Source organism: Haliotis cracherodii, unplaced genomic scaffold (assembly GCF_022045235.1).
Source record: "Haliotis cracherodii isolate W230 unplaced genomic scaffold, xgHalCrac1.p SCAF_7, whole genome shotgun sequence".
Classification (NCBI taxonomy): Eukaryota; Metazoa; Mollusca; class Gastropoda; order Lepetellida; family Haliotidae; genus Haliotis; species Haliotis cracherodii.
This window is the reverse complement of record NW_027266330.1, coordinates 3,973,819-3,994,253: the sequence shown is the minus strand read 5'-3', so window position 1 is coordinate 3,994,253 and position 20,435 is coordinate 3,973,819. Positions and strand designations below refer to the sequence as shown.

The window sequence follows — 20,435 nt, the reverse complement described above, 5'->3', positions numbered from 1 at the left end:
TTACCAATATTTGACCAATATGTAGCTATGAGGTCACGTGTAGCACAAACATGGATTGTCTAGGGGCTTGGCGAGCGACTCCCATCTTCCCGGGGCAAGGGAGCTAACTGACTGTAAATTTAAGTCCAGTTTCCACAGTTAACTCCCTTGCCTCGGGACGATGAGCGACTCGGGATGTGTCTATTATTTTACAGTCTTAAGCTGACATTATACTCCTTTTTTAAAGTTTTAAGCTGACATTATATATTTTTTAACGTCTTAAGCTGACATTAGACTCTTCTTTTTTTTAAATCTGTCATCAGCCTTCTTTTTACAGTCTTAAGCTGCCAATTCTATTTTATTCTAAAAGTCTTTAGCTGACATTGTATTTCCTTTTTTAAAATTCTTAAGCTGACATTAGACTTCTTTTTAAAGTCTTAAGCTGACGTTATACTTCCTTTTTTTAAAGTCTTATGTTGACATTATACTTCTTTTTGTTTAAGTCTTAAACTGACCTTTTATTTTATTATTTTTATTTTTTTTAAATGTAAACTTTTATGCTCAAGTCTTTGCCACGGTTGGTAAGTGTGGGATATCTGCTTTGACCCTTTGCAAGACAAATGATAAAAATAGTCTAGTTATGTTCGACGATATTAGGATTTGAATTAATTTGTACACAGAGTTGTTGTGTATCATCCTAATCACAGCGAAGCTGAGATTCGAACGAGACAATTAAGCGGATCCTGACACGTCCAAGGGACGCAACTTTGCGGATCCTTCGACCAATGGGCCACCATGCAGTACCTTGATTAGGTGTCAACCCTGGTCTGTCATCACTAATCGACTTACAGGGCTATACTATACATCATAAATCATGTGTTTAGATCCTAAGAAGAAACTTAAACACGTTCCTTTCTCCCATAATTTTGACATGGTTGTTGTTTAACAGCTAAACGTGTTTGTGGTCTAAATGTGGGGAAAAACGCGTATACCCTCCTGAAACCTTGATGTGTATACCGTCATTGCTGGTGGGAAATTTATAAAAGGACCCCCTCCGTGGTCTAGTTGAAGAGCAGAAAGACGGGGGTTCGATCCCCGCCTCCATCATACCAGGACATTAAAATATGGTATCTGTTGTTACCCGGCCCGGTGCTCGGGGCTAAAGCAAGGACTAGTCGTCTCGATCTAAACATGTCTTGTACATGTTTACATTCTAGACACATGTTTGGTGTAGCAGGGGCCGTCCCAATCTTGACACCCTTCGATAAGTTTCACTCATCGACATAAAAGAGTGTCCGGTTATGATCTGAAAACCAGTTTTCGACGCGAATGCAATTCGAAATAATTCTATTTTACAGTATAAACATCACACACATGTGTACTTCAACTTTTTTACAGTTTTCAGTATAAATAGCAAGTCAGGGGATACTGCATCCAACTATTCGAAAGCACATTTCTCTGTTGTAAATGGATCGCTCACTAAAGTACTTTATTCCCGCCAATACAATGCTGCGGATGACACAGCTTCAACTCTGTCCGGCCTCGTGCCTTGTCACGGTCAGGCGCCTCTCTGTGTTGAACGTGAAGGTCCAGATCTACATTTGGTTCATATTCTAAAAAAATCACACACTAGTTCTCTACCGGCTCACAGTCTAGTTCTCTACCGCCTCACAGTTTATAGTTCTCTACCGGCTCACAGCTTAGTTCTCTACCGGCTCACAGTCTAGTTCTCTACCGGCTCACAGTCTAGTTCTCTACTGGCTCACAGCTTAGTTCTCTACCGGCTCACAGTCTAGTTCTCTACCGGCTCACAGTCTAGTTCTCTACCGGCTCACAGTTTAGTTCTCTACCGCCTCACAGTCTAGTTCTCTACTGGCTCACAGTCTAGTTCTCTCCCGGCTCACAGTCTAGTTTTCTACCGGCTCACAGTCTATAGTTCTCTACCGGCTCACAGTCTAGTTCTCTACCGGCTCACAGTTTATAGTTCTCTACCGGCTCACAGTTTAGTTCTCTACCGGCTCACAGTCTAGTTCTCTACCAGCTCACAGTTTATAGTTCTCTACCGGCTCACAGTCTAGTTCTCTACCGGCTCACAGTCTAGTTCTCTACCGGCTCACAGTCTAGTTCTCTACCGGCTCACAGTTTATAGTTCTCTACCGGCTCACAGTCTAGTTCTCTACCGGCTCACAGTCTAGTTCTCTACCGGCTCACAGTTTAGTTCTCTACCGGCTCACAGTCTAGTTCTCTACTGGCTCACAGTCTAGTTCTCTACCGGCTCACAGTTTATAGTTCTCCTCCGGCTCACAGTCTAGTTCTCTACCGGCTCACAGTCTAGTTCTCTACTGGCTCACAGTCTAGTTCTCTACTGGCTCACAGTCTAGTTCTCTACTGGCTCACAGTCTATAGTTCTCTACTGGCTCACAGTCGTGTTTCTAACATAATTATTTGACGAAGAGAACGTTGTATATGTACCTGTTTGTTTTGTTTGTTGTTTAACGCCGCACTCAGCAATATTCCAGCTATGTGACGGCGGCCTGTAAATAATCGAGTCTGGATCAGACAGTCCAGTGATTGACATCACGCAAATGGGATACGATGACATGCATCAACAAAGTCAGCGAGCCTGACCACCCGATCCCGTTAGTCGCCTCTTACGACAAGCATAGTCACCTCTTACGGCAAGCATGGGTTGCTGAAGACCTATTGTACCCCGGATCTTCACGGGTCTTATATGTACCTGGTATATGTACCTGTAAAGTCCGCTTATTCCAATCCTTGCCAACCTTGGTTATTGCTGAACGTCTCATTAATATTATTTTTAAATAAGACACTGATCGTGGTAATTCCAGTTAGAATTAAGTCTTCATGCAGCAACCTCTTACATTAGAGAGGATTTAATGGAACCGTTGGTCAGGGTCGCAGATTTGATTGACTGCGCGTCGTCGTTCCCGAAGGTTTGGACCGGTGCTCATTATTGGCTGGAGCTTTGAACTCGTACCACGTACGCGTCTCATCAGGCCATAACTGAATAACGGACATGAAGTAGTAACATATAGTTACGTGTCGTCATATATATATATATATATATATATATATATATATATATATATATATATATATGATAGCTTGTCTAGATCACTAAACATAGAGCTTATTGATTTGAACATTTTATTGACACGTCAGTCTGGATTGGGGAAACGCACATCTTGTTAACTCTCTAGAAATACATCATACCAATATATAATTATCATCATAAACATATAAAATAGAAAATGCATTTGTAAATGTAACATAACATGTGAAAAAATATATTTTGTTAATACAATCGTTTATATCATGAAAATAATGGAATATCTTTCGCTTGCAATAATATTAAATATCTATATATGCCTTTTTTAAAATAAGACGTGTCTTAATAAATACACGTGGTTAACAAACAAAACATATACAATTCACTGCTCTAAAAAAAACTTCCTCTATATTTTCCGAACCATTTTTTACACCACTTTTTGAAAATGAAAACGGAATTTGGTATAGACCTACCTACCTTCCGCACATTCAACAAAAGATAATTCAAAGCATTGTCACTTTCTCAACCACAATCGCATGGCTGTGAGTATGATTGACACGAAACAGATCAGATTTCAGCGAATGTCGTACATGCGTGTAGCTAGTATGAAGTATATCCCTAATTTTAATTCGTTATAACCGTAGTTCGTTATATACAAAATCGATCTATACAGCATTTTTTTAAATGACCGGGACTAAAAATTAAGTTCGTAATATCCGTCAGCTCGTTACAAGCGTGTTCGTCATAAACGTATTTTACTGAGTGTACTTTTCAGTCACTCTGAAATTATAATATTATTGTCGATAGAATCAAATATTTTATCACATCACATTTAACAAAATAACATTCACGGGCTTTTTCGCTGTGTTCTGATATTTGAGTGGAAATAGGTCATCATAAGACGCATGTTGACATGTGTTTATCTTTTGTTATCAGATTCATGCACCTCCATCATGACTGGGCGTTTCCGGGCGGTCACGTGAATCAAAATAAAACCATGTGACAGACAGGCGACAGTTTCCTACAATGATTCCTCCCTGCAGGGATCAGTCATTAGTTTGTTGACAGTCGCGAAGAATGGCGATACCTGACAGGTGGCGTGGATATCTTGTGATTGTGGGCGGGGTGCTCGTGCATCTAACTCTCGGCACAGTGTATACGTTTGGTAAGATTATTTATAGCATGTTTAATATGCTCCGGTAATTGTCGTTAAAATATCTAGACTAAGTGTGTCTGTCACTGGTGAGGTGAAAAACATGTTGCGTGACTTCATACCGCACCAGAGTAGCGGACATAACAGCAATTTCTTTTCTAAACATATGTTTACATCGACAGAAGTATTCCATGTCTTAACGCGGTCGGCAGGCAGATGTGGAGCAATAAATACTATGATATTAAACAGATAGGCCAAGGTCAGGGTTTTCTTATCTGGAAATATCAAACTTTTCCCTTATTGATGAGGCCTAAATCGACAACGGTGTTTTTCTTCCGAGGAATAAGTTGCACAACTATGTTTTGTATCAAGACTAGTATTATTATGCGACTGAAATAATACATTCACATGTGTTTTGAATCAAGAAAAGTAATAAAAATATATTCACTGAATATTAAATAAAAAGTTTCATTTGCCCAAAGTTCCAGACTGTCATTAACACACCAAGAAAAGGGGTATCACTGGGCTTATAAACTCATGAAAAAATAGATGCAGAAAGATAGATATTGTGCAAATTGGTACTTACAGAATATCACAGACACATTCATAACAGTGTGACTAATAAACCTATCAGTTAAAGGGGCACTGATCTGAGCAATTCCCCGGGACTGGTTGTTGCCTTTGTTATTGTTTTTTTCCCGTGAGTACCCAGATGACATAGGTCTAGCAGATATCTAGACTAGGTCACGACCTGTGCTGCACAATTTGTAAGCGCATTTGTCACTTTTTGATAGTATAAGGGCGTATGGTAACATTGATCAACAAAATGAAAAACAGTTTTGGAAATAATAAGGAAGTGTAGGTATCTTTGTGGGTAGTATCGGTAATGGTGACAAAGTTTTGATAAGTCACTTGCTTGGTAATTGTGCGATTTTCGTTTACACTATTTTGACTTGCAACACAAAATAAATATTTCACCTGAGCATTAGGAAATATATTAAACACCAAAATATTCATATATTTTACAAATTGACTGAAAAATATGTCCATTGCCTGAGTGAATCACATTTTAAACACACTCACAAAGGCAAAGACTTGTGAAAACGCGCATCCAAGAACTTCCCAACGAAGATGTCGAGGAACAAGAATAATTCTGTTCAATGCTACAGCAAATGAATGAAAGCAAAGTGCAAATATCATAATTACAACCTACCAAAGTAATGTGTATAATTTTAGGCAGCTTCCTTTTTTGAGAAATGTATCCGTGAATATCCACTTAAAGGAACAGTATCCCACACATCTGCAGCTGTAAAATGAAATTTATTCGATGTCACATGTCTCTGTAACATCATTCGGGATATTACAACCCGTGTTCGTTCCTCAACTGATCACGGAGTTTGTTTCAGGTGTTTCACATAGGTGTCAAATCTCAAAAGTCGGCTGAGAAAGCCCATGTGACAACTATTTTCATAATGTCCACTGTTCTTTAAAAAATCCATTGAGTTAGATAACAATGAGCAATCAATCAACGTATTATCGGTTACCGTATTCAACGTAATAAGCACGCCGCTCTAATTAGCGCCCACAGCGATATTTGCTAATATATTGGCAAGAGAACAATCCCAATTAGCACCTCTTCTGATTGATCAATGTGCACAAGACCTATTTAATTCGTGTATAATACGCACTCGTGTGTTAAGTGCACTCTTAATTATGGGCAATTAAATTCTTGAAAAATTTATCTGTCGTATATAAACAATCAGGCCGTCAGCATAAACCACAAAATTTATCTTTCAACTCTGTTTTTTCCACCAAAATAATATTCTAATAAGTGCCCCCTATTTCTAATTTTTAGAGCGCCCTGGGCGCTTATTACGTCAAATACGGTAATCCAAAGTGTGTTGTTTTTACTTCGGCACTTCACGCCATGATATGAGTGTATTCCCTTTGCTATAGTAAACCTTTACATATAAACAAATACTTTTGACATATCCACTGTGCAAGATAACAGTGATTAATCAATCAATGTTTTTTCGGTTGATCCTTTGATTGCTAGGAATTATCCATTGATTTACAAAAGGTAAATCAACTGATCATTCATCTCTTGCTGGGCTGCCATGTGCATATAACATAACACACATTTCACCTCACTTTAAACCTGGACTTCAATTGAATAATTACCCCAGACACAACAACTGCTGAATGGGAACCTTTATCAGGTTACCTGAGTGGTGCTACCACTAATTATACCTGTAATAGATTCATTATCTGAGCATCAAGTGAATGACGACAAATACACAAGTGTAGGGTTATACCAGAAAATACGAATGACAACAATGGAGTAGTAATCATATTATCCATGTAATCTGAAAAAGCTTTCACTGCATGGATATTTTTTATTATTATTAAACTATAACAATCAGGGGTATTTCCACATATCAACATCCAATGAGCTTCCACCATTCTTTTTGTCAGATTGTTTAGGCTGAAGAAATTAATTAGGGTGCTCCCTTTGTCAAAATCTTCACAGATCACGGGTAACCAATCAGTGTTCAAAAATGAGTAAAAATTATATTGCCTCCAAGTATATTTAGCTGTCCTTGTAGACAGTAGCCCAGTCTCTTACAGTCACGCTCAGTTGAGTTAGCGAGCAAATCGACTCTCGGCGGCTAGTGAGTCTTAGCAGCCAGTTTCAGACAGCTGAGAAAAAGCCAGAGATTAGTGCCCTTTAAAACCTAATAATATGAAAATTTATGTGACAGGACCAGTACATATGTTTCCAATACAAAGCTTTCATGTAAACACAAACGTTAACAATTAAACACATGATGCACGAAATGTGAATGTTTATTATAACTAAAATAGATAGAATTATAAAAATACCTGTATGTTATCAGAAATCTACGAGCCACTGTAACTTGATAGCAGTCTGCTTTCCCCTAATGACAGGCTGCTATCTATTCTTTTGCTATGTGACGTCATGGCGTCACTTCTCTTGTTTCGTCCTATATTATTTTCTATGACGTTACTATTTGTAAAACTGTGTCCTCCATTGTGAGCTTTTATCACAACTTATTTTTTAATAAAGTCACAAACATGGTTTCTTTAGAATTAATGGCCTTGTACATCACAATTAATGGCAATGAAATTTGTTTAATAACAAATTTCTGTACTAGAATTTTCAAGTGAAATATGTGAGAATGGTGTTGGAACATCCAAGATGGCTGTTACTCACGGTATACGGTCTCATATCAGGTCAGTAACAACCATCTTGGATTTTTACTGACGGTATACAGGCTCATTTGGGGTTAGTAGTTCTGCTCTCTGATTGGTCAATCTCACTTTGAGGCATAATAAATAAATATATGTTTTTTTTCAGACAAATGTAATCAAATAGCCTACATTTCATAAGAAGTTGTTTGAAGTAGGAGATTGGTACATGTATGGTGATGCATATGTAGGTAGTACAGAGCTCCAGATAAGCTGAGTATCTGCGTGAAATACGCATCAGAAATGCAGAAATACACAGTAAAATATAATCCAAGCGTATCAAATACGCAACGAACATTACAGATACGCTACAAAAATAAAACTTGTGCATATCATCAAAATATTGTGAAGTAACCCTGCGTATTCGATTAGCAAATCAGCAACTTATTTTGAAATTATAAAGGGGCATTCCGTCAACCTTGCCAAACTCAACGATGACAGTTACATCATGATCATTTGCCATCACACTTTCTTGTGGAAGTATCGTGGTATTTTCGAGTCCTATAAAGCTCTCGAACCCACACGACACCAGTTTGCAGGGACTAGATGAATAGTTTTTTTAAATATTTAACTTAAATACCCACATGTGTAAAAACTAGTGGGTAACAGAAATTTTAATACGCAGGTAGAATTACTGATACCCAATGATTTTAAAATGCATGGGTAAAATACGCACAACACCAAAAGCTTATCTGGAGCTCTGGTAGTCGATGCTTTTAATGATATGATAAACAAACTATCATACATTCATTAGATAATATTCATAAAGTAATGTATTGTATATCTCATCTGCTGACTCTGTACTTAACGGATGACATTTTTGTAATGTGCAAATCTGCAGCTGCACAATGTTGTGATGAATTATCTGGTACACGTGACATTTTGTTAGCTGCTGCTTGATGTATAGATATATATATGTGTGTGACGTCCGTGATGTGAGGGAGCAGATGTTGTGAGCTCCAGGACTTCGGTGTTCCCCATCAGTATCAGCACGTGTCTGTATTTCCAGTAGGGATATTGGAAGTATTATGTAGGCCTGTGTAATAACTCCTCAAATTATTTTTAAATAGAGTTTGCCAACTCTATTATATATTTTTTACTGTTCATGAAAAACAAATACCACACAGGAAACTACAGCTCCTCAATAGTTTGAGGAATTAAAATTATAATTGCTTACCATATTTCCTGGATTAAATGCCCTGGCGTATATTTCTTTCAGACTATCTGTACCCCTGGCGTTTAATCGAGGCCTGGCGTTAATAATTTCAATATCCAACTAATGATTCGCTAAAACCCATCTTCGTTACTGTTGTTTTAGTAGTTCTCTAAAATGCTTCTGTTTAGCAGGGCAATGTGTTGTATGCATGCAGTAGTTGAAATGAATTACGGAATGCATTGGGGAACTCCCACTGTTCCTCATATGAAGAAGATAGGTGGAAACTCAGACTGTCATTGAGAGAGGATCAGGTCTGATACAGGTCCGTTCACTCTGAACTTAAACTACATGTAGTATGGAAACTAGCACTAACTTATCCTTATCTTAGGTATTGTATCCAATATTCCCTTAAGATAGCTTCCCGACCCATTACATCACGGGAATGTTCTAAATGTGGCAGACATGCCTGTGATAATGACAGACATGTACTTCTACACTGTGGATATTTTATAAATGATCGAAATGAATTCTTCTCCACCCTCATTGACAAACTGGATGTCGAAAGTTATGTTCAAATTGAATTTCAGGAAGAGAATGAGATGCTCACACTCTTCTGGGGCTCAGTAAACATACCATCTGGAATTATGAACCAATGTTAATGAGAAAACATATCATTTGTATTCTGTGAATATGTCTTAAATTTCAGAAATGTATTACCTGGTAGATTACGCCTAATTTAATCTGTTGTAAGAGGCAAGAGAGTTAACTGACTTTAAAAGTCCAGTTTCCACCCTTGCCGAACTAGGCTGGTATTATGGAGTTACATTTTGGCTTGGCTAACGGGTCTATGCATAGTCCAATCAAAATCGTAAATTATTGATCAGATCGTCCTGACTGGGTGCCACCATTTTGTGTGAAGCAAACACAATTGATATGAGAGGGGAAATCTGATTGGTCCATAGGAGAGGTTTAGAAGGGCCATAACTGGTAATAGCCACTGGTGGCGCTACGATCGAGCCCAGTAATTCCAGCCTAGTTCGGGAAGGGTGGAAACTGGACTTTTAAAGTCAGTTAACTCTCTCGCCTCGTGAAGATGCCCCAGAACAGCTGTCTTTGGAAACTACATGCACAGTGTGGTTTGAGCGTACTTTCAGAGGTGCATCTTGTATTCATAAATACATAGGTTATCTCCACATTTGTGTTGCTTATTTTTGTGTAAGGAGTACACAGTTCATGAATTTAACCACTAGTCCCTAGCCTGAGTCTAGTAAGACGTATTGTGGCCTTGTAAGCTTTACAATAAAGTCCAAGCATTAACACTAATATCTACTGAAAATGATGTCCGGTGTCAAGTAGACTCAAAAGTTTATGGCAAAGACTGACAGAACATTAGTCCGTCATACAGTCCCTGAAACGAATGTATCCAATACAGCCCATGCAAGTCTGTAATGTTTGGCAAGTCTAGAATCTAAAAGTAAAAATGAAGAGAGTCCCTTGGCTCCTTCTTATTATATTTTCATTAAGATAATTTAACGACTGTTTCTGTAAGATATATTCAATGTTAGTCTAACAGTTCATGTACAACACAAGCATATGTTCTCCAACATCTAACAGTACATGTACAACACAAGCATACGTTTTCCAACATCTAACAGTTCATGTACAACACAAGCATACGTTTTCCAACATCTAACAGAACATGTACAACACAAGCTTAGTTCTCCAACATCTAACAGTACATGTATAACGCAAGCATACATTCTCCAACATCTAACAGTACATGTACAACACAAGCATACGTTCTCCAACATCTAACAGTATATGTACAACACAAGCATACGTTCTCCAACATCTAACAGTACATGTACAACACAAGCATACGTTCTCCAACATCTAACAGTTCATGTACAACACAAGCATACGTTCTCCAACATCTAACAGTACATGTACAACACAAGCATACGTTCTCCAACATCTAACAGTACATGTACAACACAAGCATACGTTCTCCAACATCTAACAGTTCATGTACAACACAAGCATACGTTCTCCAACATCTAACAGTTCATGTACAACACAAGCATACGTTCTCCAACATCTAACAGTACATGTACAACACAAGCATACGTTCTCCAACATCTAACAGTACATGTACAACACAAGCATACGTTCTCCAACATCTAACAGTTCATGTACAACACAAGCATACGTTCTCCAACATCTATCAGTACATGTACAACACAAGCATACGTTCTCCAACATATTTGCAGGCTTTTGAAAAATATGATGTGTATTAGGATTGTATGGCTGGTTGGTGGATGTTTATTGCCAATTACTTTTCAAATAGATCCAATAACAAATAGGCAGATGTGAGCAGCTGATATCACAGTGGCTGCCCTTTGTCATTGGAAATTCATCTACACACCATTTAATATTTGTACATGAATGCTTTTTGATAAGCTTTAATGCTTCCATTATAATTTATATAATTATTTAAGATCCAACAGTCAAATGAAAAAGTGGTCATATTGCTTGTGAGTTTTGGGATGGTAAATATCCTGTATTAGGAATATACATTACATTATACGAGTCTTGACAAGCTAAATACATAATGTTTATCCTAATACAGAATATTAATCATCCTAAAATACTCAAAAGCATGATAACCTCTTTATCATATGGTGTCATTTAAAATTCTCTCACAAACAGAGCCTAAACATTGCAAGTTTTCCTATAATGTGAACTTTAATATATTATGTCACAAGCTCAGAGTCAGTCAGACAGTGGACCTGTTATGAAACAGACACATATACCTACAACTTATTTTCTCAAAGTATGTGCTAGTATTTTTCGTTGTCAAGTGCACCCTCCTTTTCCCAGAAGCTGTGCACCCTCCCTGTTCCGAATGTCTGCTCCTGTGTTACTGCCAGTTAACACACACAGGGATTTAAAGATTTCTATTATACTCCCAACTTTCAAGTAAGACAAATAAAACCTGGTCATAGAAATGGTATAGATGAAAATCACCAAGAAGACATGTCCAGACTCTATCCATTGCAAAGTAAGGCCACACTTTTTTAATTTCATGTTTCATAGATTTATTCCAGCTTTTCCACACAAGGTTGGTTGAAATTAAAAAGTATATAGCTATTTATTTATTTGTATGAAAGTCATTTTGCCGTTGAGTTGAAACTGCAGCTGACTTCTTGAATCACTGATGGTAATCTATCTATGTGTTGAAAACAAGCTATATTGCACCATGATCTAATGAATAAGTAGAGAATACTACACTCATTCTCATTGGTAGAAATAGGCACAAGTCCTGCAGTCCTCGCCAAATTGTCCAGTAGTTTAGGTATCATTAAAGGACTAGTAGAAATTTGCCATTTTTAAGTTTTTGCTATACGTTTTCATTATAAGGAACAGTGAACTTAAATGTTAGTTTCTATCGCTGTTAGATACGATTTTCATGAAACGAGAGGACTTTCTGTGGTATCTGACCAGTAAAAGGAGAGGTCAGATGCCATAAAAAGTTTGCAGGTTTCGTAAAATTGGTATCGAACGAGAATGAGTGTGGTATTCTTTTTAATTAGTACCCATTTAATTAGTAAATATGTAATTAAGTGTAAATACACTACAATGTTCTTTCATTAACCCTGATCTCCCCACAGATGATCGCGAAGAAGATGTTAACATGTTGGTAATTTAGGATGTATATTCTTACACAGAATGGCTGATGTGATGTGATGACTGTTGTAGGCAACCTGAACCCGTACCTGACGTCCTACATTCGGAAGTACAGCAGCCCAAGTGACCTGCAGTATGCCGAGAGTGTGTGGATCTTCTCAATGTCAGCCATGGGCCAGGGGCTGTCCATGTTCCTGGGGGGCGTCATCAACCGATTCATCGGACCCCGACTCACCACGCTTCTCGGCTCATTGCTAATGAGGTGCCACTTTTTGTTGTCTTGTATCTGTTTAGAATGGTTAGACAAGGACACTACCAGAAGTTATGAGATCCGACTTTTATAGTCACCTCAAGGGAATTAACTGACTATAAAAGTGGAACTAGGCTGGGATTTCAGAGTTCTGGTTTGGCTGGACTAACTAGTTTATGCATAGTCCAATCAAAATTGGACCTGTGAAGATCCGGGGTAGAATAGGTCTTCAGCAACCCATGCTTCCCGTAAAAGGCGACCATATGCTTGTCATATGAGGCAACTAACGGGATCGGGTGGTCAGGCTTACTGACTTGGTTGATGCATGTCATCGATCCCAATTGCGTAGATCGATGCTCATGATATTTATCATTGGATTGTCTGGTCCAGACTCGTTTATTTACAGACCGCCGTCATACAGCTGGAATATAGCTGAGTACGGTGTTAAACAGCAAACCAACCAACCAATCAAAATTGCGTAATAAAATCAACATCCTGTTCGTAAGCTGCCGTTGCAAGTTTCTTTGATTGCAAGATTTGCAAAGCATGTGTACCGTCAACTGGGCATAGATAGATGTTTTCCAAATCTTTTCATGTTTTTAATCAAGGCGCTCAAGTAATTTCATGCACTTTGTGAGGTAAGACCAGTTTTTTAACAATATAGGTCTTGATTATCGATCAGATTGTTTTGTTTGAAGCAAATGCAAGTATAATAATAAGTGGAATCTGAATGATTAATAGGTGGGACATAGAAGGGACATAACACGTAATAGTCAATGGTGGCCTATTTTGGCAAGGGTGGAAACTGGACTTTTATAGTCAGTTAATTCCCTTGCCTCAGGAAGATGCTTTAAGTTGTCTTGTATCTGTTTAGAATAGTTAGACATGGACAGTACCAGAAGTACATGAAGGTTAACTTTACTTCACTGTCTTACTCACTCTTTGTGTCTGGTATTCATGTTTTTATGGGTGACCACATTCACCGTATTAAGCTCCTGTCTAGTGATCTCCCCTGACCAGGTTCTAGACCTATAAGCAAGTAATCTTTAAAAGCACCCCTTACTAGCTGATCCTGAGTGTTAACATGATGACAGTCTGTATTTTTTTGTGAAAAAAATTGTATAAATAACTTGTATAAATGTTGTCAGGGATTATTTGATGAAAGGAAAAGGTGAATGTAAAACTCATGACCTAAGAATGCAGGAGGTTATTATGAGAATATATTTTGGTGTTCCAGTGCCGGAGTCCTGTTGACATTCATAGCAGTCCAGCACTCCTTCATTGCAGTTGTTTTCACTTACGGACTGATGTTTGGACTGGGCGTCGGTATAGCTTATGCAATACCCATAGCCTGTGCCATGAAGGTAGGTCCCCTGCAATACCCATAGCCTGTGCCATGAATGTAGGTTTCTTGCAATACCCATAGCCTGTGCCATAAAGGTAGGTCCCCTGCAATACCCATAGCCTGTGCCATGAAGGTTATGTCCCCTGCGATACCAATAGCCTGTGCCATGAAGGTAGGTCCCCTGCGATACCAATAGCCTGTGCCATGAAGGTAGGTCCACTGCGATACCCATAGCCTGTGCCATGAAGGTAGGTCCCCTGCAGTACCCATAGCCTGTGCCATGAAGGTAGGTCTCCTGCAATACCCATAGCCTGTGCCATGAAGGTAGGTCCCCTGCAATACCCATAGCCTGTGCCATCAGTGAGTATGGTTTTACACCGCTTTTAGCAATATTCAAGCAATATCACAGCGGGCTGCACACATTGCTCCCATGTGTGGAATCGAACTAGGGCCTTCGGTGTGACGAGCAAACACTTCAACCTCTAGGCTACCCCAACGCCCCGCCTGTGCAAAAAAGCTAGGTGCCCTACACTTCCCACAGTCTGTGCCATTGAGGTAGGTTCCCCACACCTTGCACTGTTATCAAGCTTGTTGGAGATTTTCATGCATGTATTACTAGAAGTGAAATATGTCCCATGTACCTTTGCCTTTGAAACTAGAACTAGATGTGGAAATGTGGGGGTATGATTTTTCATCAAACCGTTGATGTATGCGATGTTTACAAGTGTGGACTATGTATGTGTTCATTGAAGTTCATAAAATAGATAAATTAGGAATAATCAACACCTTTACTGTCATTGTTGTTGCAAATGGTGTGACCTCTTAAAAGTACATAGCTGTCTTTAAATACAACAAACATCCCTATTTAATTTTGACGAGTATATAAAAGTTATGTTATGTTTGTTTGATGTTAAACACCACACTCAGCAACATTCCAGCACTGTGACGATGGTCTGCAGATACTTGTCATGGGATTCACAATTGCTAGACACACACGTGTATGTTGACCTTGGTGCTTCCAGTGGTTACCCCAGAAGAAGGGGCTGGTCAGTGGCTGTGTGGTGGCCGGCTTCGGGGGCGGCGCCTTCATCTTTGACCAGGTTCAGACAGCGTACATCAACCACAACAACTTGAAACCGCAAGCAGAAGAAGTTGGTGGAGAAAGGTACTGTGAGTTTAGTCCTTTGTAAGCTTTCATCTCCCTGGGGGATAAGAATTGAACCGGGGCAGATTTCTCAAAACGATTAGCTTTGCAAGGCTGTGCAGACTCTTCGACTGTAAGACATCAGGCCATGTGGGTATGCGCATCCTCTGACACTTTTCCTTTTTCTTGACAGTTATTTCACTCAGCCTGAGGTGTTGGACAAAGTGCCCAAGATGTTCCTGATACTGGGAGCGTGCTATATTGTGATGCAGATCATCGGCATCCTCTTCATCTCAGACCCGCCTCCTGTTGAGGTGAGACACATCTCTGTGGCCCGAGAGAATATTATCAGTATTAGTGTCATATGTTTGTTTGCTTGTTTGTTCTTTAACAACGTTTGTTCTTTAGCAATATTCCAGATATATGATGGCGGTATGTAAATAATCAAGTCTTGACCAGACAATCCAGTGATTGACATCACGCAATTGGGATACGATGACATGCATTAACTAACTCAGCGAGCCTGACCACCAGATCCCTTTAGTCATCTCTTGCAACATGGATAGTCGCCTGTGATGGCAAGCATGGGTTGCTGGAGACCTATTCTCTACCCGGATCTTAACATATGTAATGAGTGTGTCTGTCTTGCTGATTTTTACAAAATGAGTTTCAGAATACATGTATTTTGTGAGGGCACGGAAGATACATGGAGTTTCACACTAGTTTCATAAGTCAGTAGGATTTACACTCATGTTAGTTTTGCTTATGTTTGTACTGCCTCTGTCTTCATCTCCTGAGAAAATAAGTTTGGTTAATGTTCAAATACTTCCTGAAAATCTTTCAAATCAGCCTTGTTTATACATTTAGTGTTGTTGCAGTTCAAGTTTTTGAAATGAACATGTCAAGTCATTTGTAGAAAACATTCATAATAATTTCTGAAAGTTAAGCGTGTACAATGTCTATAATAAATTACGGTATACAGATTCACTGGAACAGATACGGACCATGTCATACCTTGCCCTTGGAGCCATTTTTTAAACCCATTTAAGTTTAGGAGAAGTGTCTGTGTGAACAGGTGAATGCAGAATACTTTAATGATAATAATAATAATATTTAGAAGAAGAAGAAAATCCGTAATTTAAGTTTCCAGTGGGTGAAAAATAACTCTAGTGTCATGATCACACCTCATCCTCAGCCCAGTCGTCTAAGGCCCCGCGATTCGCTGTGCAGAGTTGCGTCCCTTGGGCACGCCAGAAACCTATGATTGTGGGTTCGAATCACGGTTCGCCCCGATTATGTTTCTAGGTTTGTCAGCACCATACCCGTGCTCGTGGGTTTCACCGAAGTGGTAAACGTCTGAGACCTGCATCACTTCGGGCTTTCCTCCCACATTAAGCTGACACGCCGTGATATAACTGTAATACTGTTAAAAGCGGCGTTAAACCCAACTCACTCACTCACACTCTTCCTCAGCTATACAGAATTGTTAGTTTATTATAAACCTGAGTCATCAGCATTGAAGTCTGCTGGTGAAGTAGCATTCACACTTCTATGGTTTCACCAGGACAGTGGAGGTGATACAGCCATCACCATGGCCAAGGTAGGATTGTAGGAGGTGATGGAAGTTTTGTGGAATGAGAGTAGCTTAGTGGTACATGTGCTCCTCTGTTAACCTGGTTCTCTTACTTTTCAAGCTGTTCTGCTGACGGGGCTCAGGCTGAGGTAATCCACTCACTTGTGAGGCTGCTGTAGCAGCAAGTCTTGCATGGTGTGCATGTCTGTGTTGTTACTAGATAGAACTGAATGAGTGTCTGCCTTCAAAATGTGTAGCAAAATGTTCTCTTTAAATTTAAAACCTGTGTTTGACCCCCTAACATTTCGAAATGAAAATGAGGCAATCCTTGCAAATTATAAAACAACACACAGTTATTGTGAGATCACATCCATCAAATGTGTATATATTAAAGAAGCCATATGTTTCCTGTGGTAAAACCCTGTGTGAGGTCAGTGATCATGAGGAAGAGTGCTGACACAGCATGGGTGGTCATCTGGCTGAACTAGGATTTTAACCCACAACAATCTTATGCACTCAGTATGATTGTCATACAATGTTTGAAAAACTTGAGATGATGGGTTGTGAGTTGAGGTCCCGATGAGCTACAGAGCCTTCCGTCATGATTGAGCTGACTGCGCCTGACATATTGCAACTTTGTTTCACACTTTTCTATTTAAATTTTCCCAATAGGTAAGGACAACATATGTGCCACAGCCTAAGGGAAATGGATCAGAAGAGCCAGAAGATGTAACATTTCCAGCTTTGTTTTTCACTTATATTCTGACCTGACTAACAATGCCCTGATATCGTGTTCTAACATCGATCATAGCAGCTTCTGCCTGGGTCTCTGTTGCATCCTCTTGTGTGTGGCGGTGGCCGTGATGGCAGATGATGAACAGACAGGATTGATTGGGTCATCAATGGATGGATGGTTGACAGGATGGATGGCATGAATGGAAGGATGGTTGACAGGAGGGATGGCATGCATGGAAGGATGGTTGACAGGAGGGATGGCATGAATGGAAGGATGGTTGACAGAAGGGATGGCATGCACGGAAGGATGGTTGACAGGATGGATGGCATGAATGGAAGGATTGTTGACAGGATAGATGTCATGAATGGAAGGATGGTTGAGTGAAGGGATGGCATGCATGGAAGGATGGTTGACAGGAGGGATGGCATGCATGGAAGGATGGTTGACAGGATGGATGGCATGAATGGAAGGATGGTTGACAGGATGGATGGCATGCATGGAAGGATGGTTGACAGGAGGGATGGCATGCATGGAATGATGGTTGACAGATGGATGGCATGAATGGAAGGATGGTTGACAGGAGGGATGGCATGCATGGAAGGATGGTTGACAGGCGGGATGGCATGCATGGAAGGATGGTTGACAGGATGGATGGCATGAATGGAAGGATGGTTGACAGGATGGATGGCATGAATGGAAGGATGGTTGAAAGGAGGGATGGCATGCATGGAAGGATGGTTGACAGGAGGGATGGAAGGATGGTTGACAGGATGGATGGCATGAATGGAAGGATGGTTGACAGGCGGGATGGCATGAATGGAAGGATGGTTGACAGGATGGATGGCATGAATGGAAGGATGGTTGACAGGAGGGATGGCATGAATGGAAGGATGGTTGACAGGATGGATGGCATGCATGGAAGGATGGTTGACAGGAGGGATGGCATGAATGGAAGGATGGTTGACAGAAGGGATGGCATGAATGGAAGGATGGTTGACAGGATGGATGGCATGCATGGAAGGATGGTTGACAGGATGGATGTCATGAATGGAAGGATGGTTGACAGGATAGATGTCATGAATGGAAGGATGGTTGACAGAAGGGATGGCATGCATGGAAGGATGGTTGACAGGAGGGATGGCATGCATGGAAGGATGGTTGACAGGCGGGATGGCATGAATGGAAGGATGGTTGACAGGATGGATGGCATGCATGGAAGGATGGTTGACAGGATGGATGTCATGAATGGAAGGATGGTTGACAGGATAGATGTCATGAATGGAAGGATGGTTGACAGAAGGGATGGCATGCATGGAAGGATGGTTGACAGGAGGGATGGCATGCATGGAAGGATGGTTGACAGGATAGATGTCATGAATGGAGGATGGTTGACAGGATTGATGGCGTGCATGGAAGGATGGTTGACAGGAGGGATGGCATGCATGGAAGGATGGTTGACAGAAGGGATGGCATGCATGGAAGGATGGTTGACAGAAGGGATGGCATGAATGGAAGGATGGTTGACAGAAGGGATGGCATGCATGGAAGGATGGTTGACAGTCAGTACTCTGTGTCTGAGTGGGGTATTCATGTTAAACTGCAGCATGGTACCCTATAAAATCGGCATTAGTTTGTACAAGTACAAGCAGCCACAGGCACATACACTTCGCTATTTCACATCACCCCATCGCACCACAACTAAGGTGGGGAACTCTCTCAACAGAGGTGTAGGCCTTAAGTGTGATTGTATGTTCAAATCACAGATTCGCCCTGATTGTCCGTATTTTTTGTCAGCACAATCCTCATGATCATGGGTTTCACCAACGTGGTATAGAGCTAAGACCTGTATCACTTCAGGCTTTCCTCCACATTTAGGTAATATATGCCTGAAATATTGTTCAAAGCCGCAATGATCTAGTCACTCACTCACAATAACTAAAACTCTCTGAAATGGCTTCACCTAACTCACTATCGGCTTTAATTGATTCACATGTAATGTTTATTGTAGTAATTCTATATGACTAACACTTTTGATCATTTGATCTATGTGAAAGTTCTTAACTTCTAAGTAGGGCTTCAAAGAGTACTCGAGTACTCAGGCACGGGCCGAGTTTAATGGGACTCGAGTCCAGTTTGAAGGACCTCGAGTACTCGACCAAGGGAGATAACTCTAATTTGTCCGACTTTCAATAAGTTAATAGAAACGTGTCTTTATGTAACTTTCTTTTTCATGAGTAATCAGTTAAATCAAATAAAAGTGTAAATAGCTTTTCGTTTAGTTATTTTTCGAAACAATACTTATTTACAACCATTTCATAAGGATATTTCCCAGTTTAAAAACATACTTTATTTCTTGTTTAAAAGTGATGTTTTAAGAAACTATTAAACTGTTGCAAGCAGTGGACCTATTCATTCTAATTTAGCGTTGTAACGTTAATCATTATTGATTTAATATTTTCATAAGTTATTCATAACTGGACATCACTTTATTGAATATTAACATTGTTTGACTGTATCCCATTCTAATTAACTCTTCAAATGTCGGAAAAACGTCTTATAGAAGTCAACTATAAAATTTACAAGCCTAGTAATTGTTTCATGTTTTGTTTTCAATTAAGAATAAGTTAAATACTGACTGGTGAATTTGTGATAACATTGTAAATGTTACTTTTAACTTATTATCTATATTTTGTCATTTATTGACAATTTCCTTCAGTGCTAGCATCAAATGATCTTATTTTTCATATAAGGTATACCTAAGAAGCCATTCCGCCTATCACCAATCTCAACATACATCACGTGACGATCACGTGTGCAATATTTTTTTTCACCCTGAACATGGCGTGTGTTACATTGAGATGTAAACAATTTCTTTTCCCAAGTTGACAATTCTTTTTTCAATGAAGCTTCAGCGAATCAGCATACAAATTTCAAAGGTATTTTATTTGATACATGATCACATTGGTTTTCTAAGTGATCTACGATGTCATTGTGACTCTTTCATTTTGTATAGGATAGGATAATTGCCAGTTTTATTGAACTGATGTGTAATTGCGGGTACTGGGGTCTTAA

General features: G+C 39.6%; 1 protein-coding gene across 2 annotated transcripts in view; it reads left to right on the top strand.

Moving 5' to 3' along the window:
* Positions 1-4,098: 4,098 nt before the first annotated feature.
* Positions 4,099-20,435, top strand: part of LOC139448240 (apicoplast pyruvate carrier 1-like) — a 29,706-nt gene continuing 13,369 nt past the window's right edge. Inside the window, exons 1-6 of one of the 2 annotated variants that reach the window (XM_071229761.1) lie at positions 4,099-4,214; positions 12,388-12,577; positions 13,803-13,929; positions 14,933-15,075; positions 15,248-15,368; positions 17,300-17,356. In XM_071229761.1, the coding sequence (XP_071085862.1) occupies positions 4,127-4,214; positions 12,388-12,577; positions 13,803-13,929; positions 14,933-15,075; positions 15,248-15,368; positions 17,300-17,356 (726 nt within the window). In that variant the 5' untranslated portion in view covers positions 4,099-4,126. The remainder of the gene's footprint in view (positions 4,215-12,387; positions 12,578-13,802; positions 13,930-14,932; positions 15,076-15,247; positions 15,369-17,299; positions 17,357-20,435) is intronic. The other variant, XM_071229762.1, reaches the window with a different exon arrangement.